Here is a 27322-nt window from a genome sequence, read left to right as displayed (position 1 = left end):
CTAAGGGTAGGAGCCGTGATAGAGAAAGATAAGCCAATCGTGTAAGGATATTATAGTTTTCTCTTACATGACCAGCATGTATAGCCAATATCCAATATTGATATTCGTATTTAATCAAACATATTAATAGTATCAAGCAGTTTCTTACATTAAAAGAAAGCTAGAGAAAGGACAGAAAAGAAGGAACGCGGGTTTAGACGCCCTACGCATGGCTTTATCGAGCCCTCCGGACTCTTAGAAATTCCTAGTCTCCCTGCCTCTATCAGGCCCACGACGTCCCCAATAGACCCTTCGCATAATGGCGTGGCACGAAGGCCAGTCAATCAAAGCCGTAGCGATTTTCCCACCCGGACAAGGTCTTGGACATGTCATCCTGTCGAAATTTTCAGTTATTTAACGCTTCCAACTCGAGTTCATGACTTCGTACCCGCAAAGCTTTATTCTTGTTCACGTCCTTAGTGAGCCACCCGCCCGCTATGAGAACGAGGGTGACAATAAGCTGGAGACCAAAAATCAGAACCAGCTTTGTGGTGAAGGAACCCATAACGGGATCCAAATCAGGTATTCGGTCGAAGGCATATGTCGCGGAATAGATGGTCCTTATGGTTTGGAATGGCCAGCCCAAGGATGCTGTGATCAGCATGATCTTAGCATGTCGCACGTGGGGATGGTTTGGGTATCGCAAGACACTTTTAGCAATCAAAGCAACCCATATGCCAAGAACCGCCAGAACAAAGATTATAAGACAGTTTCCCGTCTTATTCAGTATGGAAGAGGCAACCTGGCCATGCTTTTTTTCACTGGGTGAGCCACCATACGTCGCTAATGTAATTCCAACAGTATTGGCGAGGTGCGTGAGGCCGAGAAACCCTCTATTGACCCAGGGAGTTCTGGAAAAGGGAAATATGGTTCCTCTATGCCGAAGATATTAGCTTACAATCCACTATAGTATAGATATGTTGCTCTTACGCCTCAAATACGATGCCCACAATACCAAAAGCAAGGCATGTCATTATTCCGGCGTTGGTAAATATCGAGACGGCGTTTGGAACGTTGGGCTTATCACGAACAGAGATCTGCCAGCCATCGGAGAGAAATTGAAGTGCAAAGAAGGAGAGGAAAATCGGCCAGCAGAGCATTCCCGTCTTGCCGTGGCTCCATGTTATCCAGGCGGCGACAGGGAGTAATATTGAATGAATGACGATGCTAGCGATCGCGAGGTTGATAACATCCGCTGACGGTGGTGCGATGTGGATGGCGCTTCCGGCCATGATTTATTGCACGAGGAAAAAAAGAAGAAAGGGAAAAAAGGAAAGAAAAGAAAAGGGGTAGGGAGGGGGGGGGATGAAGGTAAAAAAAGATAAAAAGAAGAAGAAAAATAGTAAGAAATCAGGATCCAGTATTCTATCTATACTTTTGGGATCGTATCGCAACGCGTGAACGAAATCTACCCCAACAGGCATTCATACACGACCCCTTTGCGCAGGGTAATGATCACAGCCCCCTAAGACAGCCAGACGCCGTATCGAATGAAACCCAGGAAAATCCCCACCTATCGCGCGTTCTGGGGTAGTGATGCAAATTTCACCAGATAATACTACTATGTGTTTACTTGTATACAATCATAGCCCCGTACTAACGCGTAACAGATTGCCAAATACGACATCAATTCGGTCAAGGGTTTTGCACATCGCATCAAACCGGATAGACGCATACATGCGCCCTGTCGTAAGGGACCGTGAAAGCCGCGTTACTCTTCATATCCTAGAAACCAGGGGCCATTACCAAAATTCCGATTGCCGACAGGGCGGAGGGGTATGCAGCATGCTTGCTACATGACTCGTTCAAAATGTGACTGCCGAATACACGTACATGATCCATACTCGTAGGCTTTGCGAGTGCCAGAAGGAGGCAGAATATCATCTAGGGTGGATATACAAATTGATCATCCTGTAGATCCCCCACTTAACTACATGTCTCATCGCACCTTTGGATTTCGCGAACCCGAGACCGAGACCGAACTCGATCCCGGAACCGAGCCTGATCTAAACCACAGACAAGGACATTGGGTTATTAATTGTCAAAACCCATTGGTGGAATTATGCGGGAAGTGGGGCAAAGGAATCAGACAGTCATATTATAAGTAGCCATCTTCCTAAATGGAAATCTAGGACAATACACACCCCTCATTATTAGCATCTTCACCACGACTCCTCCATTACCCCGCTATTACTTAGCGGACGTTATCACTTGCCTCCTCACCCCCTCCTACCATAAGTCGACTCGTGGTCTGAAACCTTACCCCGATATCAATCGTTTTCAGATGTTATCGAGACACTAATCGTAGGTTAGGAAATTTGTGTCGCTCGGATTCCCATTACCGTCATTATTTCATCCTGGATGGTGTCCGTCTTATAATACTTGAAAGTGATGTACCGATAAGTATGAAAGACATCATGGCTCTCTGAGTGATAAACATGAGGCTTTGACGGCCCTCATTTTGCATTTGCAATATACGTGGTACGAGTTCAGCATTGTTTCTATCACATCATCTTCTTTCTTCACACATTAAATGCCCCGAAAGATTGAATAGCCCAGCACATGCAAACATCATTCCTAACGAATTGCAAATCACTTTCTATGCTGTAGTCTAATAAACACCCGTTCGGTTAAAAGTCGTCCACTGAGAAAGAGAGAGTCACTGTCCCCATGTCAGAGACCCAATAGGGCGAAGGACCAAGATGTCCAAAGACCCAAGAAGGGAACACCCGGAAACCCCAAGAAGGGATTCCGAATGAATCACGAAAAGGCAGAGGACCCACAGGGAGGATCCAAGATTACGAGTCAGAAACAACCCCACAAGTCCGAGTTTAGTGGAACAAGTGTCTGAGTTCCCCGCAAACGATAATCGGGACTAACGAGCATTGTGGGAGTTAGAAGGATATAAGAAGGAACAGAACGAAGGAATAAAGGATATACAGATGAATGACCATATAATACAACCCCTGCCTTTAGGCCTCCCTAGTTGTGACTTCGTTGTGAATAAACAGAAACACCGATAACACTTCTTGAACCTTGAGTAAGACTTCTTTGCTTTACTTAACCGCTAGATTCCTGACACCCCATCAAAGGCCACACTCCCCGTCTGCACGAGTAGTATATAGAGGAGGTACCATTGGAATAAAATGGCCTCCATAAGATGAGCTGTTGTGATATTGTGGTAATATTGTGGTAATATTGTGGTAATATTGTGGTAATATTGTGGTAATAATACTCTACGCTATACGTGATATCACTCCACAGCCAGCGGCATGTTGGAATAACGGCCGTGTTAGGTCAGGGCCGCGCATCAGTCCCTTTCAATGAAGGCCATACAGGAAATGAATAAAGTGTCCGACACTTGAATAGTACTAACAGTTTCACAAATAGGATAACAGTGCCATCCTCCTCGGTAGATACTCAGCATCTTGGCATCCGGCCTGCGTATCGGAGCATTGCATATTCGTGATACAGCGTTAGTTAAGCGTGCGAGTTGTGGAATGCAGCGGTGTGCTGATTGAGCCTCTTCCATTTCACGGGTTCAGCATAGACATTCAATAATTGTGCTAGAAGGTACTTAGTGAATCACTACCTATAAATCCAGTGATACATACTCTCCGCCATATTTCTTCCATCTTCTTTTACCGGGTGGTGTAGCCACCGTTGGCAAAGATGGTCTGACCAGTGATCCATCCGCCATCGGTGCAGAGGAAGCGGACGAGGGGAGAGATATCCTGTATCTGGGTGAGTCTGCCTCCGAGACCCTGGCTCTTGTGGAATTCAACAGCCTCGGGGCTCTCTTGGGGATAGAAGAATGCTATGAGAGGAGGTTAGCTTTAGCTTTCAATGTGATTTAAGTGGGATCTCGGGTGCCAAAGATGATATGAAACTTACGGGTGTCCATAGGGCCTGGTGCTATGGCATTGACGCGAACCTGGCGGCCCTGTAGCTCCTTAGAGACACCACGGGTGAAGTGCTCGACAGGGGCCTTGGACCCGGCGTAAGATGTGTAAAAACCGGTGAAGGCGGCGAGGAGGGCAGTCACGATGGTTATGATGCTACCACCATCCTCGATGTACTTAGAGCCGGCCTGGAGGATAAGGAAGGCGCTCTTGGAGTTGATACTATAATTGTATATGTCAGTAAATGCGGCAAGAAAGAAGCACATCGAGAACCCATTCCGTCCGTGGATGATTACATGACTTACGCAAACATTTCATCGTACTCCTTCTCCGTGATGTCGCCGATGGGCTTCTTGAGGACCTTGCCAATTGTGTTGACGATAATGTCAACCTTGCCGAGGTCTTTTTTGACAGAGGAAAATAGGGACTCAACGGCACCAGCCGTGGTTAGGTCACCCTGGTAGAACTTGACCTTGAGCTTGGGGTATTTCTCCTTCAGTGAAGCTTCAAGTTCAGAAGCATCTTGTTTGGTTTTGTCCGAGTTGTAGTGTATGGCCAGGGAGGCGCCCAGGGCGGCAAAGTCCCTAGAAATCTCGGCACCAAGATTCTTTGCGCCACCAGTGACGAGTGCAACTTTCCCTGTGAGAGACATGGCTGGTCTATACGTTTCGGTATGTTTGTAGCTGCTGTTTCCTTGGAGATTGCCTTTCTTCTTTGAAACGAAAAGTGTTGAGCGCACGAGTGCTTGAGAATCTATTTGCATTGAGAAAGCTCTCTTTCAACCAAGGAGACGACGTACATATTTTATAGCTCGTGGAGCAGATGCCTTGCAGTCCCCTCTCGCCTCTTGGAGCAATACACTTCTCTAGTGCTTCGCATCTGCGAATCCCGACACTGATCGACACAGCTGGTAACGTCAACATTAAATCACATAACTGCTGGTCCGTATTGCGGTACTGATGTAAGTTTGAGCACACATTGAAGTGTGTCTGATAAGGTGCTAGCAAATTGAATGCATTGACCAATGTCGGAAAGGATCGACGGGACGGCAGCGACAAGCGCTTATCTGTTTCTGAATGATGGTATCCACATACGCATTTCTTTGGTTCGATACGAGTAATAAACATGGGATGGTCAGACCCAGCTCTGTATAGCGTCTGGGCTGATTGGAAGTGCGGCAGGCAACGGCCACGGCCATAGAGCAGCTAGGCAAGCCGCAACTAATGAATAAATAGCGCCTGCCCCATAAATCCACTATTCGTGACGTCGTACCACGCCTCATACGTGCTACAAAACAATAGCCGTGTTGGGGGGGGGGGATATCGTACACCAGCTTGATTTTCGGGGCTCAGGGTGTATACCCACACGCAATAAAAGGATACGCAGAGGAAGGGTAACAGCAATTACTAAATACGCCGTATATTATTTTGATCGGTACCTATTCAATGGACCATGACCCACCTCAGAAACCGCCGAACGGGTTCAACGGGTATTATCCATATCTGTACAGGTTACATTATATGTATTGCGAAGTATTGTTCTAGACGAGACGGCCATGCTTACGCTTTCCAGTAGTGGAGTCAACACCCGTGACTTGATGCTGTACGACATAGTATAACACACAGCTGAATCCTGTTACGGTCCATAGGCAGCACACCATCCTCGACCTGTCCCCTGCCCCGCCCACCTTAACGTGTCGACATTAAAGCTTCAAACCAAGACACCTTAAGGTAGGCAGGAAATGAAAACGGAATAGACGTTACTGTACACCTATAAACTTCGAAGATGGGTACACACATACTAATGATGAAATTTTTTATATTCTGATTCTAGACTTCAGCCAAAGTTTCCCAGTAACGGTTGCCGCATTAGTCTGCCACGGACGAACCGGTCCATACCCAACCGACCCCGCTTCGCAGTTGCCCATTCTCTCGACAGCCACAAGTCTTCCCTGACCAACGACATGGCCAGCGACAATTCTCTAAAACTGCCGCGGATCCTCTGCCTCCACGGAGGCGGCACGAACGCTGACGTGTTTCAACTCCAGAGCCGCAGCATTATCCGGCGCCTCGGTTCGACATTTCGCTTCGTTTTTATTAACGCACCCTTCTACTCGGACACGCACCCAGACATTGTGCCTTTCTTTGGTGACCTGGCTCCATTTTATCGGTGGCTTCGGTGGGAGGGGGGCCACGAGCATGATGAAGAGGCCGAGTCCAAGATCCTCGAGACGTGCCGCAGAGCCATGGACAAGGACCCTGGCAGCGGCGCATGGGTAGGCGTCATGGGCTTCTCCCAGGGCGCCAAGATTGCTGCAAGCCTCCTCTGGGCCCAAGAACATGTTGACGGAGGCGACGGGCCCTTCAAATTTGGCATCATCATTGCCGGCCGCGCACCTATTGTCGTCCTCGATCCCCAGAAAAAACTGCATCCCGTGCCCTACACGGCTAATGCCAACCAGATGAGTGTCGAGAGCAAGGACCTGGCCCCCGACAACAAGGGTCAACATGCCATCAGCATACCCACACTCCATGTTCACGGCTTGCAAGACCCTGGTATGCATCTGCACCGCGTTATGGCCGATAAATACTGCAAGGATGGGACTGCCCGCTCTATTGAATGGGATGGTGGTCATCGTCTGCCCATCCGCCCAGACGATGTAGAGATCATGGTGTCCGAGATCCTCGACATGGTCAAGGATGCTAGCGTCCTGCCACGAGAGTGAGGCCGTCCCCACTCACTGCCAGTACTCGTATTATTACATCTTATTCAGATTTTCGACTTCTCACACCAGCCTTTAGACTTTGTCTATTACCGTTATTCTCCATTGACTACATTTTCCTTGTCTGATATTTAGACTTCCTTGTTTTTATTTTTCCTTGTTACTAAGATCACGTACTTTGAAACAGACTGCGATACCGGTCGTGGGGCCTGGACGAATCACGGAGGTGCAAGTTTAATTAATACCAATATTACATTCTGTCACATCGGCGTATTCTCGTGTCAACCACGAGCTTTTTTCCTTCTTTGCGCTCCTAGAACCTGGTTGAAGGTACCCATAGCCGAAAACCAGTGAAACTTGAGGACAATTCCATAGTGACTAAATAGTCTCTTGTAATTCAATTAGATACTGCGACCGTTGCGCCGTACTAGTATAGCTAGATTAATTACAACGTGTGCTTCCAGTGGGCGACAATACACGATGACCAGACGTAAGCACAGTGGTCTCTGCCTACGTATAAGTCCGGGACCGATATGTGTATGTCTAGTTGCTTGTTCACTTCAGGGAAAGGAAATCAATATACTAGGCTATTTACAGTTGTGCGTTTGGCAGCAGCCCTTAGTTGCTTAGTCATGCAATTAGGATGCTACAAACAACAGCCTACAGGGTAACACAGCCAAGAATTACCCCAGCACCAGTTTGTTCGTATTTTGGTTTATACTTTTATGCTTCGTGACTTGGCTTTGACCCACTGGATTGCTTGCTCCTGACTGATCGACATAGAGGATTGCAACATTCGGTAGCCATGACGCCCAGGCACATACGAGCGCGCGCAGGAACCCCTTACCCCTGGGAATTCATCCCTCATCCTGCTTTGCTACGAGCCCTCTGACTTTCCCAACATTCTATTCCTGAATCCCTCCATGTGCCCGTACGAGCAACGTGCGCATACTGCCCCGTCATGGCTGTAATGGTATCAACCCCCAGACGAGCAACAAGGTTGGCTGGCATTGCAGCCACCTTGGTCTTCATCTTCATCGTACTTCATGCACTGGAGCCATCGCACACGAGGCCACCAGCCTTTGTTCCCAGCAGTTTTGACTGGTCGCAAGTCCCCCTATTTTACCCGCCTCGCACAATCAAGGCCCTCCCGACGGGCCGGCCATCGCCGCTGCCCCCAATTCAAGCCCCCGCCAGCGCTTTTGACCAGCGCCCTGACCGACGGCGCGACGCTGTCCGCCGCGCCTTCAAGCGCAGCTGGGACGCCTACAAGGAACATGCTTGGCTACAGGACGAGCTGAAGCCCATCTCTGGGGGTGGCAAGCGCAGTTTTGGCGGCTGGGCTGCCACCATGGTCGACAGTCTTGACACTCTCTGGATTATGGGCTTACATGATGAGTTTGCCGAAGCCAGCTGGGCCGCCGGATCCATCGACTTTGCCGACACCAAGGACGGCGCTGCAGACTTATTCGAGACAACGATCCGCTACCTGGGTGGGCTTCTGTCAGCCTACGATCTGAGCGGCAATGAGGCGCTGCTGAAAAAGGCCAAGGAGCTGGGGGATATGCTACACAGGGGGTTTGACACACCGAATAACCTTCCCGGGTACTGGATGAACTTTCGCGACGCCCTCGAGGGGACGCAGAAAGCTGGTGTGCGCGACCCGTCGGCTGTGCCTGCGTCGTTGTGCTTGGAATTTACGCGTCTGTCGCAGATTACTGGCGACCCACGATACTACGCGGCGACTGATAAGGTAACGCGGTTCCTCGAGCGCATACAGTATAAGACGGCACTTCCGGGTATGTGGCCGATACGCCTCGACTTTCGCAACGAGGCCGCACGCGACAGCCTCTATACCATAGGTGCCGCAGCCGACTCATTGTACGAGTATCTGCCCAAAATGCACGCCCTACTAGGCGGGGTAGACGGCACATACGAGAAGCTATACCGTGGTGCAATGGATGCGGTGACCAACAACCTCCTATTTCGGCCTATGCTTCCCGATAAGGCCGACGTGCTCTTCTCGGGTGATGCCATAGTTGATGACAAGATGCCGCCTAAGGTGGACCGCAAGGCTCGTAGCCAGCACCTGGCGTGCTTCGCGGGTGGAATGTTTGGCTTGGGAGGCAAACTGTTCAGCATCGACAGCCACGTCGATATCGGAGAACGCCTGGCTCGCGGCTGCGGCTGGGCCTATAATCAGTTCCCAACAGGGCTTATGCCCGAGGAGTTCACCATGGTGCCTTGCGCCTCGCTCGACGGCTGCGAGTGGGACGAAAAGGTCTGGGCAGCCAAGGCAATAGGTTCCAGCTCGCTCAGAGAAGGATGGGCCAACATCGACGACGCTAGGTTCCTCCTGCGCCCCGAGGCCATCGAGAGTATATTTCTTCTTTACCGCATGACGGGGAAAGAGTACCTCAAGGATATGGCCTGGGACATGTTTAAGAGCATCCAAAAGTCCACGGAGACGGAGCTGGCCTACTCTTCCATCCAGGATGTGACGGCCCTCGGAAAGACTAAGAAGCGCGACTCGATGGAGGTAAGTCGTGCCTCTAGCCCTAATGGGGGGATATCACATGTTGACAATCCCACGCACATATGCACACATGCATAGTATCTTGCTAACACGTTGTTTTTCAAAGAGCTTCTGGACCGCTGAAACTCTCAAATACTTTTACCTCATTTTCTCGCCACCCTCGCTCATCAGTCTGGACGACTATGTCCTCAACACCGAGGCCCATCCCTTTAAGAGGCCAACCACTTGACCAATGAATTCATCTCCGAAAGGAGTGCGGGATAACTCCTGCTTCAATGCAAAGGCAGATCTATCGGATCTACCATGCAGCTTCTCCCAACTCAGTATGGAGGTTGTACACAAATGCTGCTTAGGACAATGCCAACTGATCATTCTGCGGATCGCCACGATATTCAGCATTGCAGATCTGGTTTGTTGGTAGACACAAGACGTCAAGCCTTGGTAGCCCTTAGATCCTACCTTTCCTCTCGTCAACTTCTAGACTCGTGGCTCCGTCGTACATATATAACGTCCGCTGAGGACGACAGCTTGATTTGGCCATTTGATATCTAATCCGTACGTCGGACAGTTGTCAAAGGAGTTTTTTTAACAATGACCACCTAAACGGCTTAAAATGAAGAGGAATTACAAAAAAAAAAAAAGAGAGAGAAGATACGAGTATTTCGAAGAGATAAAGGGGTTCGCGGGGTTGGTACACGGGACGCTGCCGCTATGCTCGGGTCCATCAGTCTACGTGACAAGTGCGACATCATCGCTGCCGCTCTCGTCTATTAATAAGCTATGTGGGCGCTGACACTGAGTTTGTGGCTCAAAAATCGCCAACACCTGGCATACAAGACCGCCGTCGACATATATTGTGGCCTTCTCCGAAGCACATCTATGACCGCCCTTGGATGCACCGCCATCCCCCCCAGAGCATGGGGTCAAGGAAGTTGGGTGCAACTGTCAACTGTTCGTTACTGATTTTTATATTATAACCCATAATAAAGCCGTCATTTGTATAAAAAAAAATTCCATCGTTCTGGACGTACGAAAATGTATTTACTCCCAACTTTTTACTGCGCCTGTTGGTAGCCTCCAGTCGTTATGCTATAATGCGAGTATGCATATATAAGAACTGACGCCTGCCTTTAATCAGAGTCATCACGTCGTCATATCCTTCCATCTTTACCCGTCTCCTATTTCTCCGCAAGAAGTCGAGCCCGCAGAAAATGGCCCGTTCAGATGAAGCAGAAGCCTTTGCCTACGGCGTCTATTCCGCCATTCAAGAAATTCCCTACGGCCGCGTCACCACTTATGGTCACATTGCTGCCCTCATAGGGACACGTATGTATCCATCAGTTTGCCGTCCCTCATTCTCCTCACAATGAATTTGAGGCTGAGGATCCTTCCTTCATCAGCCCAACGTTCTCGTCAGGTGGGCGTTTGCTTGAAACATCTGCCCCTGGCCGAGAGTGAATCGCCGTACCACAATGGCAATGTCCCGTGGCAGCGCGTCATAAATGCCAGGGGAATCATATCACCGCGGTGAGAAGAGAGAAACGCCCCAAAAGTGTATAATTGAAGGCATAAGGAGACGCACTGACTGAGAGCTTATGTAGGTCGCAGATGTTTGGTGTTCAGAACCAGGCCGAGTTACTCAGAGAGGAAGGCGTGCGCGTCACGGCCAATACAATGGGCGAATTCATGGTTGACTTTGACGAATTCGGCTGGTTTCCAGAGGCACTTCCATCGGAAGAGTGAAACAGCCGTTACCACGTTTCGGTGCAAGTTAGGGTTCTCAAACGAGGAAAATAGGATATTGTCAATTTCTCATTTCAAGTGGTATAAAGGGAGAAGTAGTAGAAAAAGAAACTATCCATCGGTGCGAGAATAAGGAAAAAGGAGAAAAGGCTCATGACAGGAGAGCTGGGAATGCAGTGAATCGTCATCGTCTCCACAGTCAATCAATAGTCACACACACTCGACGACCTCATTACCCACGCTGCGATGAGGATGGCAGAAGAAAATAGACAATAGACACGAAAAAGTAAACACAAGAAGAGAATAATGGGGGGAAATGGGAAGAGAAAAGAAACAGGGAAAAGTACATGTCTCATTTTGTGCGTCGCGCAGGCGTTGATATGTGCAATCGAGGAAAGCAAGTGGTATAAGATCTTTTCAATAAGGCATTGAAAGGGGGGTGGGTGGGAAAAAGCATACCAGACCGTCCGTTCCAAACTCCGGCCAGAAAAGAGAAGAAGGGCGTGCAGCAAAGAAGACGAAACAAAAGTAATCAAAGAAAATGGAAGAGGACAACAGGAAGGGAGGCTGTCCATGGCTGTCGAGCAAACTCTAGCGCCCTCGGATGACCATGGTGCATCGCGGCGAGGTGAGAAGTTGGGACATCAGATATCAAGAGAAAAATGTCCGACTAGAAGCAGTTTAGGCTTCCCTTCTTCTTTTTGCCCTTGTTGATGGCATTCATGCGCTCCTCGAGCTGCTTGCGTGCCGCCTCGGCAGCCTGGCGTTTCTTGCGTTCCTCCTCGACTGCCTGCAGACTCCAGCGGTTGTCCTGCCGAGGTTCGGGAGAGCTCTGACTCCTAAGCTCCTTCATCTCGTTCTCTAGGGACAAGGCCTTCTTCCTCCACGCGTCGCAGTCCGCCTTGACCTTGTTGGACTGCTTCTCTAGATCCGTGAGAGCCTCCTCCAGCGTCTGCGTTAGTTGCCGCTCGGCATAGAGGTGCTTCTCAATGGTGCGAATACGCGCTTCCTGGTCCTCAGTTATTTGAGAAATATTGATATTGTCCTTGCTGAGAGGGCGCATCGAGCTCGTGGGCGAGCTAGGCACACCGTTGACAGGTGGCGGCGGCGAAGAAGAGCCGTTCGGCAGAGGCGGTAGAGGAATTGCCGGCGGCGGCGAGGGGAGCGATGTGTGCGAGGCGCTCTTGCGGACAGTGGAGTTGGAGTTTGATCGCGTAACATCCGAGCCGGAAACTTCGATGTATCTGGCCTGTATGTGCGTATTCTGGTCAGCTGATAGGTTTTCACTTTGAGACGGCGATAGGCCAGGCGTGACTGTCCTTATGAAGAGGATAAGGCCTAAGGGGTGGGGTCGTTGGGGCGGACTCACCTGTAGCGAAGCATACTCCTCTCGAATCGTCTCCAATTCGGCTTGCATGCGCATGCGCGTCGTCGACGCCTCCTCAATCTGCGAGTTGCGCTCGCTCTGCAGCGAACTCAGACGGTTGTTGGTCATCTGGGCCTCGTCAAAGTTATTCTGAAGCTGGTCCTCGAGCTCCTCAACAAGACGGCTGTTCTTCTTGTTGAAGCTGTCGAGGTCGGAAATCTTGGTCTTGACGGCAGACAGCTGGTCGGCAAGCGAGTTGCCGCCGTCGGGGACCATGTCGGAAAGAGCCTTCTTGGTAGCCTCCAGGTCATTCATGAGGGTTTCATTGATAGTCGAGAGTTCAGCGACGTGCGACTCCATCTCACCAGTCTTCTTGCGCTCGGCAGCAAGGGCCTTCTGGTCGGCCGCCAGCGCATCAATCCTCTCATTGAGCTTGTCTGTGCTGGCCTCGATACCTAGGGCGTTGGCGACCGTTGTGGCAACGGTCAAGAGTTGTTCCCTAGAACCTGCGAGTTCCTCCTCAAGCTTCTGGATAGCATCAGCGTGCTCACCCATGAGAACCTCGACCTGCTCCTCGTAGCCCTTCTGCTCACGGGTCCTGAGTTCGGCCAATTCTAAAGCATGAGCGGTCTTGAGCGCGTCCATGCTCTCATGGTGGGTCTTGGCTTCCTGCTCAAGCGACGCCATTTGGTCCTCGAGCTTGGACACCAGCTCACGGCGGGCTGATGACTCCTGCGTGGCAGTATCGAGGGCCTTGTTGACATTCTCGAGCTCAGCCATGGTGGCAGAGTGAGATTTCGCGACATCATCCAGTTGAGCCTTGGTACTTGAGTAGACTCTCTCTAGCTCGGCGACCTTGGTGGCATTGCTATTGATGATGGCCTTGTACTCGTCGACCTCATTGCGCAGGAAGTTGATGAGGTTGTGCTGTTTCTCATCGGCATCTCTGGTTGCTTGATCCTTGTCTGCGTTCAGGTCTGACGCTGTAACCTTGGCCTTCGCTGACGCCAGTTCAGATTCGAGCTGCTCTACGGCCGATTTTAGCTCCCTCTCACGCGCCTCGTGCGCCTCCCGCATTGAATCCAGACGCCTCTCGCTCTGTTCAAGCCTGTCCTGGAGACTCGCCACCATGGACATGTCCATGGGGCTGGCCTTCAAGCTGGAGCGTTCACGCGTGAGACCTGAGATTATGGTCATCTTGGTCTCCATCTCCTTCTTGGCGGAGGCCATGTCGGCCTCGAGCTCCTGGATACGCTCGCTCCGAGAGTGCAGCTCGTGCATGGCCGCATTGATGTTGATCTCAAAGTTCCGCATCACCTCAGGCTCGTCCCCAAAGTTGTCGTTGGCGATGTTTCGCAGCGACGCAAACGAACGATGGGCGCGGTCGATGAGGAGGTTCTGACTCGACTTGCGGCGGATGACGGGGTTGGCGGTGCGCGGGGAGCTGGCCTCGTTGGCCTTGGCCTTGGAGACCTCCGTCTTCAGTTCCTCGACCATGTCGAGGGTGGCGTTGTGTCTGAGCTCTAGTTCGGCGTACTTGCTGGCAAGCTCCTTCTCAGCAACGTCCTTTGCCTCAGCGGCAGCTTTCAGACGCTGAAGCTCCGAGTGGATCCACATATTGTCTGCGCCTGTGGTTGTGTCGCTGTCACCCAGGGTGGCCGAGGCAGGAGCCCGCGACAAATCCTCGGTGGAGGCACCAGGTTTAGTGGTGGCCGTCTCATCCTCAGAGGTGACGTCGCAGTTGGAAGTGTCCACGGTAGCAGGGGAATCCATAGCCGACGATAGCTCCGAGGAGAGTGAGCGCGAAACAGACGACCGAACTCCAAACTTCGAATCGCCCTCCTGCATCTCCGACAAGAAGGATTCAGGACGCTCAGCTGGAGCCGCGTCGGATAAGACTGAGTCCCGGACATTATGTTTCATGTGGCGGGACTCATCAATGGCATCTTGCAGCTCGGCAACCTTGGCCATGGCCTCCTCGTACTTGGAGTGGAGCAGGTCGTACTGGTTGACAGTCGCCTCGTGGTCAACACGCAGGTCGATAAGCTCCTGGGTAACATTTTCCAACTTGTCGTAGACGAAACGAGACTGGGCAGAATCACGGCGGTTCAGCTTGGCGGTCTCCGACACCAGACTCTCGCCACGCCTCTCCTCCGATTCCTCCTCCTTGACTGTGGTGATCTTGGGCTCGGCGTCGTTGGGGAAGTCAGCATCCTCGTCGCCCTCAGGAATGGGCTCCTCGATCTGGCTGTGGCGGCTAACATGCGACTGCGCTCGCGAGTGACCGGCGGTGCTGCCGCCACGCCGGCGACCCGTTCCGTTAATAGCGGCCTCTCGCGTATCGGGCTCGGGCTGTCTGGCCTCCTTGACCTCGTCGAGCTCATGAAGAAGGGTGTCGAGCTTTCCGAGGCTGCGTTGGCGCTCAACCACTTGCTCGAGACGGTCGATCTCGCGTTGCATGAGCTCAGAATCCTGGTCAGCTTCGGCGAGGCGCTCCTCCAATGTCGATATGTACTCCTCACACGAAGATTCATTCTCTCGGATGCGCGAGATCTCCTTCCGGAGCTCCATAATAATGGTAGCATTTTTCTCTTCGCCACTGGTGTGGCCGTCCAGCTTGGCCTCGAGGTCGTGAAGGTAGTTCTCAGTGCTGGCCTCGCGGTCCATGACTTTCTGGAGGCGCGCCTGTAACTGGTTGCTGATGGTTTCGGCGTAGGCACACCTGGTCTCCTTCTCCAGGAGGCTGGCCTCTGTGTTGGAAAGGATGCTGCGCGTGCTCGACAAGGACTGTTCCAGTGACTGGATCGTCTTCTCGTACTCGAGGACAACCTGCTCGACAGCCTGTGCAAACGAGTTGGAGCGGTTGAGGCGATCAGTGGCGCTGTCACCAGCGTCGTCGGCCTGGGCGTTTTCAGCAGCCAACTCATTCTCACGGGCCTTAGCAAGCTCGGCAATAAGCTTTGCATGACGCTGGCCCAAGGCGGTATAATTCTCCTGAGCGTCAAGGAGTTGGTTCTGCAGCTCAGATTCGCGTTCACTGTGACGATCTGGCTTGTCGGCAGGGCCGGCTGCACCCCGGCGGGGGCTGGGTTGCCTGTTGCTGTTACTGTTGCTGACCTGCTCGCGGAGAAAGGCAACCTCAGCCTTGAGGCGGTCGATCACGGCCTGTTTGTCACCCTCCTCAACCTCCTGAATGCGGGGCTTGGACTGGATGGCGCGGGCACGCTGGGCGTATTGTACCGTGTTTAACGTCTCGCTCAGATGGAACTCGGCAGGGGTAACGCAAGCAATCATGTAGGTGATGGCGTTGCCACCGAGAGAGTCCTGGAGCAGACGGGTGAGTTTAGAGTCACGGTACGACACGTGTGACCCAGGCTGGCGAGACGAGAGTTGGCTGATGACCTTGCCAAGCGACGCGAGGCCGGCGTTGATGGAGATACCCTCCTTGGCCCTGTCGCCGTGAGCACCCGTATTTTTCAGGCGCTCACTGCCAGCCAAGTCAACGAAGTGGAGTTTGCTGTCTGTAGTGCTAGGAACGTCGCTGCCAGAAAGGGTCTCAAGAGGCACAGAGAAGCGCTTCTCGGCAGTCGACGTCTTTCGGCGTCGTACGAGGTTGAGGGAGAAGACGGCGTGAGAGCGTGATGACTTTGCGTTGATAGCTGTGGCGTCTGTTTGGCGAATGGCGGAGCCAAAGTTGAGGGCACCCATCAAGTCCTCAACCGAATTGATTTCAACTTGCTGAAGGCCGGTGAGGATGATGTTGCCTTTGGTGTCCTCACGGATGGCAACAGCTCCGCGCTCACCCACCGGGGTGGACTCGGCAACCAGGAGATCGCGCAGATGCTCGTTGTAAATCTCGACGTATGTAGCCTTGAGAGACCAGTTACGGTCACCGAGCATGGTATGCTGGTTGAATGCACGTGGGGTCTTGAGCTGCGATAGGGAGTTGCGGTTCGAGGTCTTGTTGGGAGATGTGACAGTGGGAACCTCGAGCACCTCGAACAAGGCGCGGGCAGCACGAGGGATGACGCCCATGATATCCTCATCATGTTGCTCACCGGGGCCGGAGGTACCCATCGTGTAAGATTTACCAGCACCCGACTGGCCGTAAGCCAGCAGCGAGACATTGTACCCCTGGGTGAATGCTTGTACAGAGTCACTGAGGTAGTCCCAGATGCCTTCTTGTGTAACGTCGGATCCGAACACGCGGTCGAAAACGAAGAGTTTCCGTCCCTGGGGTGAGTCGATAGCCAAGCTGGTGTTGGACGTGGTCTGGACCATCGATCGTTGGAAACGTTGTGGGATGAGCTCGTAGCCAGGATCGGTACTCTTCAGGGGGGGACGGACGCGCACGGCTGTGGTAAAGGTGGGAAGTGGTTAGCCTGGCTCAGAAATATAGAGAACGTTGTGAGCGGGGGAAAGGGAGGGGGGAGGGGCAAGAGAAGTGGTAAGACCTAAGACATACCGACTTTAACGGCCGTGCGACTATCCTCATCCGAGGCTCTGCTACCGCCAGTAACGATCCTGCTACCATTCATACTCAGGCGGCTACTGGTGCGGTTAGCAGGTCTGGCGATGGCGCTGGCCGGGCGCTGGTACGGGCTAGGCGATACTGGTGGCGAAGATGCCATGGCGAAGGTGATGGGCGCAGATGGTGGTAATGGCGAAAGCAGTGGTCGTCGTTCTGTCTGTGGGCGACAGACAAAGGAAGAGGGTAACGGATGGCGCTCAAAGAGCCCTGCCGGAGGGTAGTCGACTAAGTTTCAGGCCCTCATGGGCTTGTCGTCGTTTGGTGCTGTTGTCGTTGCCGTCTCAACTTGTGTCGTCGTCTCGTGGACGTGTGTGGTGACGAGTGTTGAAGAGTACTCGTGGTAGGGCGAAATTGTTTGGGCATACACCAGCCAGTCGCAGAGTTGTGTGGTGTGGACGAGTGGTGTGTATTGCAGGAAAAATAAAAAGGGGGGGTGTGGTGGGTGTCAGAAGATGAAATAATACAATCAAAGGTCCCGCTCGACAAAAGATGCGCGAAAGAAACTACGACGCAGAGCAGGGTGTGGCGCAGAGAAACATGGATGACACATGCGAGGGAAAACGAGCGAGACTCCCCCGGGAAGTGCAGTGAATGAGAGAATGCGTGAGGCAAAGGGAAGAAAAAGAAGAAGGAGAAAAAAAGAAGAGAACGCAGAAAAAGAAAAAGGAAAAAAGACGAGGCCTGTGAGAAATGAGGCCCGTTAGTCGGGGGGGGACGGCGGGAAAGAGAGGGTCCACGCGTGGGACAGGCGTGGGAGAGAAAGGGGATGGAAACACAGCAGTTCCAGTGAGCAGTCACACACGACCCTCGGCACTAAAACCAGGGGCCAGGGCCCACGAGCAACGGACCGTGTCCACAGCAGGTATTACGAACGAGACACCAGAAGAGACTGAGAACCCCAAGAGTGTGTGGCCAGTAACAAGACAGGCACGGGGCAAAGCGTAGACAACGCGGGCAAAAGCGTGTTGCTGCCGCCTTCCCAAGATTGGTGTAGCCTTCTTGCTGAGAGACAGTCTCCATTTGTGAGCTACCAGGTGCGCCATACCCATTATAGTAAGGTGCCACCAAATCGGGGACACGCTGCCGTTAGGCACCAGGCACCTGGCGGTTTTCCCGTCAGGGGCTTCTTTCCCCAATTCTTTGTCCTTCTCATATTTGATGATAGTTGCTGAACGTACTCGCACGGGTACAGGCAAAGTCGTACGCTGCACGAGTAGGATTCTAAGACACGATCAGAAGGTGCGAATGATGCTAATCAGGAAATATGATTGCTCGTGTGTTAGCATCTATAGGTACAAGTCCTTTACCCGCACCATGATGCGAGTTGAGGAGAAATGCTCTCGTTCATGTACATGTACTAGCAAGGACTGTATGTACTACTACTACATGTATTACTTACTACTTTAACTTGTCAACACTACACCTACTCGTCCAGGTATTTACTGTTACGACGTAATATTACTCTATGCTCGTACGACAGGGTAATGTTAGTACTTGATAGTAGCGAGTAAACTCTTTTTTTTTCTCCGCGCCACATGGACTTTAGACGTTATTTTTAACTCTCTAATGGGAGGCGGTACAATGTCGCAAGTTGGTCGTTGCAAGATGAAGCAGGCGCCGACCTCTTTGTTCACATTAGCTATCTATCACCTGTATGACATTCGGACTCGACATCGTAATCATACATGTCAATACTCCGTACATATATTACACGTACTCGTAGTACTTGTGCATCACGGCTTACAGCGTAGTAGAGCAGTAAGTACGACTAGTATTAGTACTCGTACTCTTTTAATGTGATATACATACATACGTACGTTTGCATGTCCCACTTTTTACCAAAAGATATTCACCTGTTCTTCCATAGTCGTCGTAGAGTTGCATCTTGTGCCGCACCCATGGTCATCACCAACGCGCGTTGAGATTCCCTCGTCACGCAGGGCGTACCACTGCACGCGCAATTTCTAGCTAGTACTATTAGTAGCTACGGAGAGTAACGAGCTGCGTGGCTGGGAGTACACCACATTGCTACCCGTTCTCGTACGAATAGCAGTACGAAGAGCAGTATTATGAAGAGAAGCAACGCGACTACGAGTAATAAGTGCGACGTATTATTACCCTCCGTACTAGCAGGTGGATACCTTTAACAGGGTGCATCCGTACTGGTCCCCGGGCCCTGGTACCTGGTGAAAATGTGTTGGCAAATATGACGCACGCTGCACGCGCAGCTATGAATACATGTCTTATCCGTACTCAAGGGTGTCAGCTAGTTATTACTCAGGGCCATGGATCCAGGAGTATTCGCTCGTACAGACACATAGATATCAGGGGTTGCGCCATCTACTACGAGTACGGAGTATCGTACAAGTACATACGCCATCAAAAGATCTCGCGCAGTGGATGGCAATGACCGGTTGGCTCTTCGGGCGCTAGTTTGTCATAGGCTCACGTCCCACTTCCAAGCCCAGATTTGACAGGCTGGCAACGCTCGTCCCATCAGGGATCTAGTCAAAAGCCTAGTCCGCAATTTAATATCTTGCAGCGTCTCACGGTCGGCGTATTCGCATATAACACAAAGTATACAGCTTGTAGTACCTATGGAAGGTCTTTATATTACCTACGGAGGGTGGCCGCCATAATAGTCGTAGGCTCGTACTCGCAAACGTAGTTCTAATAGTAATATTACTCCGTAATCCTCGCAATATGGGTACTGTGACTAGTAACACTTCTGCTGGGATATAATAACAACGCCCCACGCTCGTACATGTATATCGCCATACAATCTATGTGAGATACACTAGACTGATACGACCCTCTAGGTATTGCCCGTACTATTATATTAGTGTGACACTCTCCCCTTTCTGCCCCGATGCTATGTCTGCTTATTCAAGCATTGAGACTATCAACCGCTGCGTGAGAACGAATTGATCAACGCTTCCCAAGACCAGTGCTGAAGCATGTCTGTAATGCTCCGTGCAACTGTCGATGATACTGGCGGGCCACCTCCTGCAGGGTCCGAGACGTGTCTCGATTCGAGGGCAAGGGATAGGGGCGGCAAGATCAGCCTATGGGTATCGTTACTCCTCACAATACTCTACATAGAAATACTCCATAACTGTACGGGGACAAGTCCGATGTATCAGTATGTAAAGAGCACTCGTACATGCGCAACACGTACGCTGTACATGCTAGGATACATCGTAGCAATCAAGCGCTGCCTCCAACAGTGCTTCCCGGCTCATCAAACCACAATCAGGTTGTGCACCAGGATCGGTTCCACAATGCCTTACAAGCACGGAGTAATATATTTCAATTCGACACATTGCCGTGTGATGCCGGGGTACGCCGTGCAAGTGTTACTGCTCGTATTACTCCTGGTTCCCCGGAAAAGTATCCCGGGTACTGGTCGTTTCATCCATCAATATCAAGTCACTTCAAACAATATTACACGTCTCGATTTTGTCAGCTAATAGGCCCCAGGTGCGAGCAAAGCCTCTTACGAGCGGTAGAGTATGGCATAAGACTAGCCTGTCGTCGGCCAATATATCTTTATGGCTATGAGTATCCGACAATACATGCAGTCGCAGTGATTATGGTGACGTAGCAGCATCTTCATCCTTTGGAGATGCGAGTCCGAAACCTAGTACGCCTGACGTATCTATACCTTCCACTTGTGAAGCCTCTGGCGACTCTAATATAGACAACCATCGAGGTGTCATTGTTGTATTTTTTTTTATATCTTGTACTAAGCTTACTATTACTTTTTTTAAAAAAAAAAAAAATCGTTTATTACAGACCGTAGAATTTACGCTGTTTAAACAGCCTTTTTGGCGCAGGATTAGATGTTATATGCACAAATAAGCGCAATGAACCACCGTGGACATCCGCTTTATAAAAACAACATTACTTAGCCTATCGCAATAGAAAATATATATATATATAAAGCCACGAGAATTACAGCTAGATTTTCTAGATGCATAGGTGGGGTTCAAGAAATATTTATTACACTTGTTTCTTCGTCGTCTGCTCCATCCATCAACCTTACTCTTGCGTTTAGCTATTATTTACCCTCGGGTAGGCCAAGAAGCACGTGACTTCGCGTCTCTATGGCGCACACCAACTCCTCCTACGTGACTTCCATCGCTGTCCTTGTTATTTTACGTCATGTTCGGATCATGGCTCACCCGCTTCGAGAAGGCTGATGGCACAAGAAGTAATCGATCTGGTATCCTCCACCCCGCCCAGGGAGCACCCGCTGAGCCCGCCAGCCGGGGGGGGACAACGGCAATCTGCAAGCACGAGGGCTGCGTGTTCTACACACGAGGCAGAGCTGAATATCGTGGATTTTGCCGGTCTTTCCGACGATTTTGATGTCACCGGGGATATCGACTCTCTCATAGAAGCCTCCACTCAGAGGCCATTAGCTGAGACGTGCAGGGAAAAAGAAAATCGGGCACTACGAGCCTCTAAGACGGTCGCCAATGCCGACGTGTTAGGACTCGATGAATTCGATGATGATTCAATTTGCGAGCTGGGTTTCACCACAAGTGCGGGCGCAAAACGGCGGCGGATATCGATATCCCCAGGGATTCAAATGCACAATGAGCCGTCTAATAGAGCCAACTCGAAGGGAAAACTCTCGCCGGTAGGCGGTTCATCGTCATTTCAATCTAGGACGCCAACGACAAAGCAGGCAACCGACCTACTGCCGAGTTCAGATCCATTTGCAACCTCTCCGCCGCAGCCCACAAAACACAGTTCAGCTGGGGAGAAGTCAGCCGATGTATCGTCACTCAATCTGCTCAAACCCTCTCTGCCGACCAAGCTTCGTAAGAAAGGTCGACTAGCATCTACAACCCCCATTCCTGCACCGCCATCATCTGACCCTTTGGCCGACTCCCCCACATCGAATGCAAAACGAGGGGGGCCAACTCGTGGCTACCTGCCCGAGATAGAGAGCAGCAGCCCGCAGGTAATCACAGCGGGATCGTGCAATGGCCGCTCTCTTCAGACCTGGGACCCCATCTCGAGCTCTGCACCAGAGACAGCCACGACCACAGGCATGGGTACAGGAACTGACAAGCTCCGGAGCAATGCGCGTTGCTCGAATGTCATTGAGATTGACTCCGACTCTGCCGGCGGCTCGGATGACGACCTGCCAGACATCCAAAGCCTAGCGTGGATGCCGCGGAGAACTCGGTCCCCGCTGGGGCGCTCACGCAGTGACATATTCCCTTCACGGGAAAGAGCAAAGGCGCCATCCTCATCAACAATGACTGCACAACCCAACAATGGCAAGAGAACTAGGAGAACAGCGATCGAACGGGAGACCGAAAAGGAAACCAAGAGGCATGAGAGGCAGGCAGTCAAGGAGGCCAAGCTTCGCGAAAAGGAACGTGCCGCTGCCCTAGTGGAGGTGAACAAGATGCGCACAGACAAGAAGGTCTCGACACCGGAGATGATTGTCGACCTTCCTTCCACGCTGGACGTGTCAATCAGGACGCACGTCGAGACACTGTTGGAGGCCCTTTCGGTCGAACACTCGACGTGGGATAGCCCGCACAACGCCATCAAGTGGCGCCGCAAGGTGACGAGCCGCTTCAACGAGGACGCGGACCATTGGGAACCCATTCCACGCCGCATCATGGGCGAGCGGCACGCCGCCGTCATCGTACCAGCAGCCGAATTTGTCCGCATGGCCATCGACGGCCGAGTTGGTGCTCATGCCACCCAAGTTCAGGAGGCATTTCCCGACCACCAGATCATTTATCTACTCGAGGGACTCGCATCGTGGACGCGCAAGAATCGCAACCTCCGAAACCGCCAGTTTACCTCGGGCGTCCGCGCTCGAGAGGAACAACAAAAACAACAACAACAACAACAGACAGGAGGCAACTGGAGGAGGAGGAATGGCACAGCTTCCACTGAGGCTGCTGTCGTCGTGCCTGACTATGTGGTCGAAGATGCCCTGCTGGAGTTGCAAGTAATGCATGACGTGCTGATCCATCACACGGCCATGGCGCTCGAGACGGCGCAGTGGCTCGCTGTGCTGACGCAGCACATCTCCACGATACCCTACCGCAAGCAGAGGGATAGGGCCATGTACGGCGCCGCTTTCTGCATGGAGTCTGGCCAGGTCAAGACGGGCGACGACGCCTCCAGCACATACATATGCATGCTGCAGGAGATTGCGCGGGTCACGGCTCCGATTGCCCACGGCATAGCCGTCGAATTTGGGAGTGTCACCGATCTCGTCAGAGGATTGGAGACTGGTGGGCCCGGGCGACTCGAGGGTGTGAGGAAGACGATCAACAACGAGGGGCAACTATCCGACAGGACTATCGGGCAGGCTGTGAGTAGAAGAATGTACAAGGTGTTCACGGGTCGAGATGAAACAAGCACGGATATTTAGTGTTCTAAAAAAATTATAAAATTTATTTTAATCTTTTAGCACCTATTGAATCGTCTTTGGTGTCTGGGTCGACAATGTCACTACTGAAAGAAAGGCCATGAATGTTAGCCAAAGTGTTTCGCAAATTCAGGGAGTAAAGAAGTCAAGATTGATTGAGCGAAGATTTCAGACAGCGGTTGGACAAATTTTTCCACACGTAATATTTCAGAACAGGTCTGTGAATAATTGTGTTTCTCATCATATCTTCGTTGGAAAAGGGTGTGTAGGTAGGAAGAAAACAAAACGCAGCAAACGTACCTATTACTGGGTGCATCGGCCAGCTTCCGCTTCTTGGGAGCAAAGAACGAATCCATTGTTCGTTGACCACTGTCGAAGCGGGCGCTGCCGATGCCGCCTCGCGTCTTGCGCAAGCCACGTAGGTGACCTAGGCTATTGATGCGGTGAATAACGAGCTTCATTGCGGACCACGAGGCTTCCTGCTCGGAGTCAGACCACGACAAAGTAGCCTCGAGATAGCCTGTGTTTCCCCATGAAGGTGACAATGATAGATCAATATCTGTTGTCGCAGACGTCACTGCGCCACTAGGGAGCCGATGGCGGAGCCTTCTGAAGAGAACTCCAAGAATAATGCCATGAGCAACAACAGCGACGCCGTGGTCCGCAGATGAGCGATGGCAAAGCGGGAGGATATGGTTATCCAAAAAACTGTCTACCCGCTCGTTCATCGACTCAACCGACTCACTGTCTCCACAGGGCATGCGACTACCAATGCGGACACCCTCGTCGCTGCCAAAATCTTTTTCACGAATGAGAGAGACTATTTGGATTTGCCTAGCTCCTTCGTCATCGCCGGCACAATACCGTCGTGAATCCCGTATAGCCTCGGCCGTCTTGACGGCGCGCTGCAGGTCGGATGACAGTATGTGTGTGTCTGCGGGGGCGTGCTCGGCAAGATGCGAGGCCAGCAGGCGGGCCTGGATGACTCCATGCGACGTCAGGGCCGAGTCGAGAGAACCGGCGTAGACGCTGGCCACGTTGTCGACAGTCTCGCCATGACGGATGAGAAAGAGACGCATAGCTAGAGGAGGGATATAAAGAGAGGACAGAACACATCAACCTCTTTCATCTTTCAAGGTGGCCGCCAGGCCATCGTGATGATGAAGGTGCATTGTGAAAGAAAATTCTGCTAGAACTTTTTTCTCTAGACTTTTTATTTGTGGGATACTCGCTTTTGGTCATAGCCCCGATATAGCCATAAACCCACTAAGTAAGATTGCATGACTAAGATTAGACAGAATTCTCATTATGCAAGTACTAATAAGAATAAAGAACTTCATAATGTATACTTTAATGTTGACAGAAGAATTGGTTCATATTATTATCGAAAAGAACAGAAAACCAAAAGTATTTAAAAGTAGGATTGATAAATACTAAACACCGCACACGTCAACGAACCAATTTTTTTCGGTATATAAAAACAACCGTATTATAACTAGAATCACTTCTGGTTTCTTCCTGTCAGAGCATCCCAGGCGCTGCCCAGTCCGAAGCTGGCGAGAATCTTGTCAATGCCCAGACCGCCGAGGATGTTTTCGACGAGGCCACCGAGACCTAGACCACTCAGCTGAATGATGTGAGTATATGAAGACTTCTTGTTTGATAGAGGGAAACACGGTAAGAAAACAAAATAAAAATGGACTTACTAGTCTTCCGACGAGGCCAAGCACTCCGTTCAGTAGCAGACCGACGGCGGCAATGATCTGGAAGAGAGGCTCGGTGAGCAGACCCCACAGAGGGTTAAGCTCTTTCTTCGCGTGAGGCATGCCCTCAATCTTGCGCTTGGCATTGTCGATAGTCTCGGTGACACTGGTGGTAAGCTGCGTTGTTTTTGTTCGCCATTAGCCCCGGGATCTTTTTCTTCCAGGTTGGGGGGATTTTTTCAAGGTTTCTCTCACCTCCTTGAGCATCTCGGCAAGGTGATGCTCCTCGGGGGTCGCTTCTTTAGTGGACGTCTTATGCTTTGCGTTTCGCTGGATGCGACCGTCTGGGTCCATGCCGCGAATCATTCCGTTGGTCTCGGTCAGGACCTTGGCCCCTTCCTCGATGAGTGGCTTGACCTCCCTGACGAGTTGCTCCTCATCCAGTTCCTCTTTGGGGGTGCGCTCTGCCCTGTCAATCTTGTCGGTGATGAGCTTGAGGATGGGCCGGAGCTTATCAAGAGACTGTTCGATGGATCCAGCCAGCTTCCCGGCCAGCTCCCTGTCCTTCTGGGCCTTTTCGCGCTCCTCGCGCTCCTCGGCCGACTCAGGCTCGGGGGGTATATCCTCGAGTAGGGCAACGTGTCCGAGAGTGTTTCCCTTGGAGTTGGTCACGTCGCCGTCGTCATCGACCTCTTTGCCCGAGCACATCGTCTTGTCACCGCTGACCAGCCGGCCAATGATGTTGCCGTCGTCGTCGACCACGTCGCCTTCACGGTTCACCTTGCGCCCAGCTAGTGGGCTCTTGGGCTTCTCGACCACAGGCTCCTCCCACCGTTCCGCCTTGCCAATCACGTTGCCGTTGCGGTCCAGGATATCGCCATCTTGGTCCACGACGCGGCCGAAAAGTGCATTTGCGTCGCCTGACACGATCCGCCCGATGGTGTCGCCCGATGCCGTCACCACCTTGCCGTCTTTACCAACGGTGCATTCGAGCTCCGCAAACGGCCCCTCCTTGGGGCCCTGCCGCTTATCCTGGGCAAGCACCTCGGCTTTTCCGACCACACTGCCCGACTCACTGCGCACGTTGCCGTCCTTGTCGCACATCCGGCCGGCAATCGACGCCACGTCGCCCTCGACGACGCGCCCGAAAATAGCACCCGATTCGTCGACAACGTTACCAGCTTTGTTGACTCGTTTCCCTTCCAGGATCGATCGGTCAGGCTGCTCCTCTTCAAGCTCCTCAGTCTCCTGGGACTCGACCTCGGAATCCTCACGAGGCTCCGCTTTGCCTACAGGGTTTCCGTTGATATCTCGGATGGTTCCGTCATCGCCGACCCTATTGCCCTCAAGGGCCTTGGCGTCACCTTCGACGACTGTGCCGACGAGCTCACCCTTGGAAGTGACACGACCTTCAGATTCGACGGTGCCGCCAGCGAGTTTACTGTACGCTTCTTTCTGGTAGTCGCCGGCGTGATCCTCAATTTCCTCCTCTCCGGGCTTCTCCTCCTCAGGCTTCTCCTCAGGCTTCTCCTCCTCAGGCTTCTCCTCCTCAGGCTTCTCCTCCTCAGGCTTCTCCTCCTCAGGCTTCTCTTCCTCTGCCTCATTCTGAGGCTCTGCCTTGCCTACAGGTTCCCCGCCGAGGTCACGGATGGTTCCATCGTCACCAACCTTGCTGCCTTCAATTTGAGCGGCGTCGCCGTCGACGACTGAGCCGGCGGTCATGCCGCTTCGGGAGACGACGCGTCCATCGGCCTCGACAAGCCCACCGGCGATCTTGTCGTATCCAGCCTCACCGTCACGGTCCTCCATCTGTACAGGGGCTTCCGCTGCCGACTCGCCTGCGTGGATGGAGTATTCGGTCCCGCGCTCGTCCTGGTGGGTGCTGTCATGGCCTTCGGTGGCGTCGGCAAAGTCGGCGACAGACTGTCTGCCCACGCCATTCTCATCGGCCTGGTCGCCGCCGCTGTTTCCAGTTGCCGATCGGGGGACTGACTCGGCTGTAGATGACAATGTATTAGATGGCAGTTCCTTCATGCTCTCGTCTTCCGAGGCATTGCTCACCGGGATCTTGGTTCTCCGTTACCGGGGTGTCCTTCTTCCACCCGCCAGGGATAGACAAAGGGTTCAAGGATGCCATGTTTTGCGTCCTGGAGAGTATTACTACTGATGATAAAACTTGCAACTTGCTTTGTTTATTTGTTCTTCTTGTGTGTTGTGTAGCGTAATGATGGCTCAACTACCCGACGGACTTCAACAGCTACCCGTTAAATATATACGTCGGTGAAGTATTGTGCAAACAAGTTTTGCTTCTTTCCTTCGCAACCAGAAGCACACAATGACACAACCGGCCTTGATCCTCGTCACCATCGCT

The 27322-nt window shown here is 51.9% G+C and overlaps 9 protein-coding genes across 9 annotated transcripts; 4 read left to right on the top strand and 5 right to left on the bottom strand.

The window, feature by feature from the left end:
- Positions 1–385: 385 nt before the first annotated feature.
- On the bottom strand, positions 386–1271 carry GMORB2_4715 (uncharacterized protein; the record flags this gene model as incomplete). The annotated part of the gene is made up of 2 exons (XM_035466689.1): positions 386–890; positions 970–1271. The coding sequence occupies 2 exons, from the start codon at positions 1269–1271 to the stop codon at positions 386–388; spliced, it is 807 nt and encodes a 268-aa protein (XP_035318237.1).
- A 2409-nt stretch (positions 1272–3680) lies between these two features.
- GMORB2_4714 (3-oxoacyl-[acyl-carrier protein] reductase) lies at positions 3681–4593 on the bottom strand (the record flags this gene model as incomplete). The annotated part of the gene is made up of 3 exons (XM_035466688.1): positions 3681–3856; positions 3934–4163; positions 4247–4593. 3 exons carry the CDS (start codon positions 4591–4593, stop codon positions 3681–3683), a joined length of 753 nt encoding a protein of 250 aa, XP_035318236.1.
- A 1311-nt stretch (positions 4594–5904) lies between these two features.
- GMORB2_4713 (putative esterase) lies at positions 5905–6666 on the top strand (the record flags this gene model as incomplete). The annotated part of the gene is made up of 1 exon (XM_035466687.1): positions 5905–6666. One exon carries the CDS (start codon positions 5905–5907, stop codon positions 6664–6666), a length of 762 nt encoding a protein of 253 aa, XP_035318235.1.
- A 997-nt stretch (positions 6667–7663) lies between these two features.
- Positions 7664–9428, top strand: GMORB2_4712 (mannosyl-oligosaccharide alpha-1,2-mannosidase; the record flags this gene model as incomplete). The annotated part of the gene is made up of 2 exons (XM_035466686.1): positions 7664–9202; positions 9306–9428. 2 exons carry the CDS (start codon positions 7664–7666, stop codon positions 9426–9428), a joined length of 1662 nt encoding a protein of 553 aa, XP_035318234.1.
- Positions 9429–10410: 982 nt separating this feature from the next.
- On the top strand, positions 10411–10724 carry GMORB2_4711 (methylated-DNA-protein-cysteine methyltransferase related protein; the record flags this gene model as incomplete). Its single annotated transcript, XM_035466685.1, has 2 exons — positions 10411–10525; positions 10600–10724. Coding segments are annotated over 2 exons (240 nt in total), but the record flags the coding sequence as incomplete, so codon positions are not given.
- An 888-nt stretch (positions 10725–11612) lies between these two features.
- On the bottom strand, positions 11613–16939 carry GMORB2_4710 (kinesin family member 4/21/27; the record flags this gene model as incomplete). The annotated part of the gene is made up of 4 exons (XM_035466684.1): positions 11613–12191; positions 12312–13309; positions 13364–16663; positions 16774–16939. The coding sequence occupies 4 exons, from the start codon at positions 16937–16939 to the stop codon at positions 11613–11615; spliced, it is 5043 nt and encodes a 1680-aa protein (XP_035318232.1).
- Positions 16940–21901: 4962 nt separating this feature from the next.
- GMORB2_4709 (crossover junction endonuclease EME1) lies at positions 21902–23251 on the top strand (the record flags this gene model as incomplete). Its single annotated transcript, XM_035466683.1, has 1 exon — positions 21902–23251. One exon carries the CDS (start codon positions 21902–21904, stop codon positions 23249–23251), a length of 1350 nt encoding a protein of 449 aa, XP_035318231.1.
- Positions 23252–23393: 142 nt separating this feature from the next.
- On the bottom strand, positions 23394–24327 carry GMORB2_4708 (Broad specificity phosphatase PhoE; the record flags this gene model as incomplete). The annotated part of the gene is made up of 2 exons (XM_035466682.1): positions 23394–23466; positions 23549–24327. 2 exons carry the CDS (start codon positions 24325–24327, stop codon positions 23394–23396), a joined length of 852 nt encoding a protein of 283 aa, XP_035318230.1.
- A 422-nt stretch (positions 24328–24749) lies between these two features.
- GMORB2_4707 (Protein of unknown function (DUF3659)) lies at positions 24750–27088 on the bottom strand (the record flags this gene model as incomplete). The annotated part of the gene is made up of 4 exons (XM_035466681.1): positions 24750–24875; positions 24955–25128; positions 25207–26948; positions 27013–27088. The coding sequence occupies 4 exons, from the start codon at positions 27086–27088 to the stop codon at positions 24750–24752; spliced, it is 2118 nt and encodes a 705-aa protein (XP_035318229.1).
- Positions 27089–27322: the final 234 nt, after the last annotated feature.

This window comes from Geosmithia morbida (genome assembly GCF_012550715.1).
Source record: "Geosmithia morbida isolate 1262 chromosome Unknown scaffold_22, whole genome shotgun sequence".
NCBI lineage: Eukaryota > Fungi > Ascomycota > Sordariomycetes > Hypocreales > Bionectriaceae > Geosmithia > Geosmithia morbida.
The sequence above is the reverse complement of the archived record's forward strand: the minus strand, read 5'-3'. Positions and strand labels throughout refer to the sequence as shown.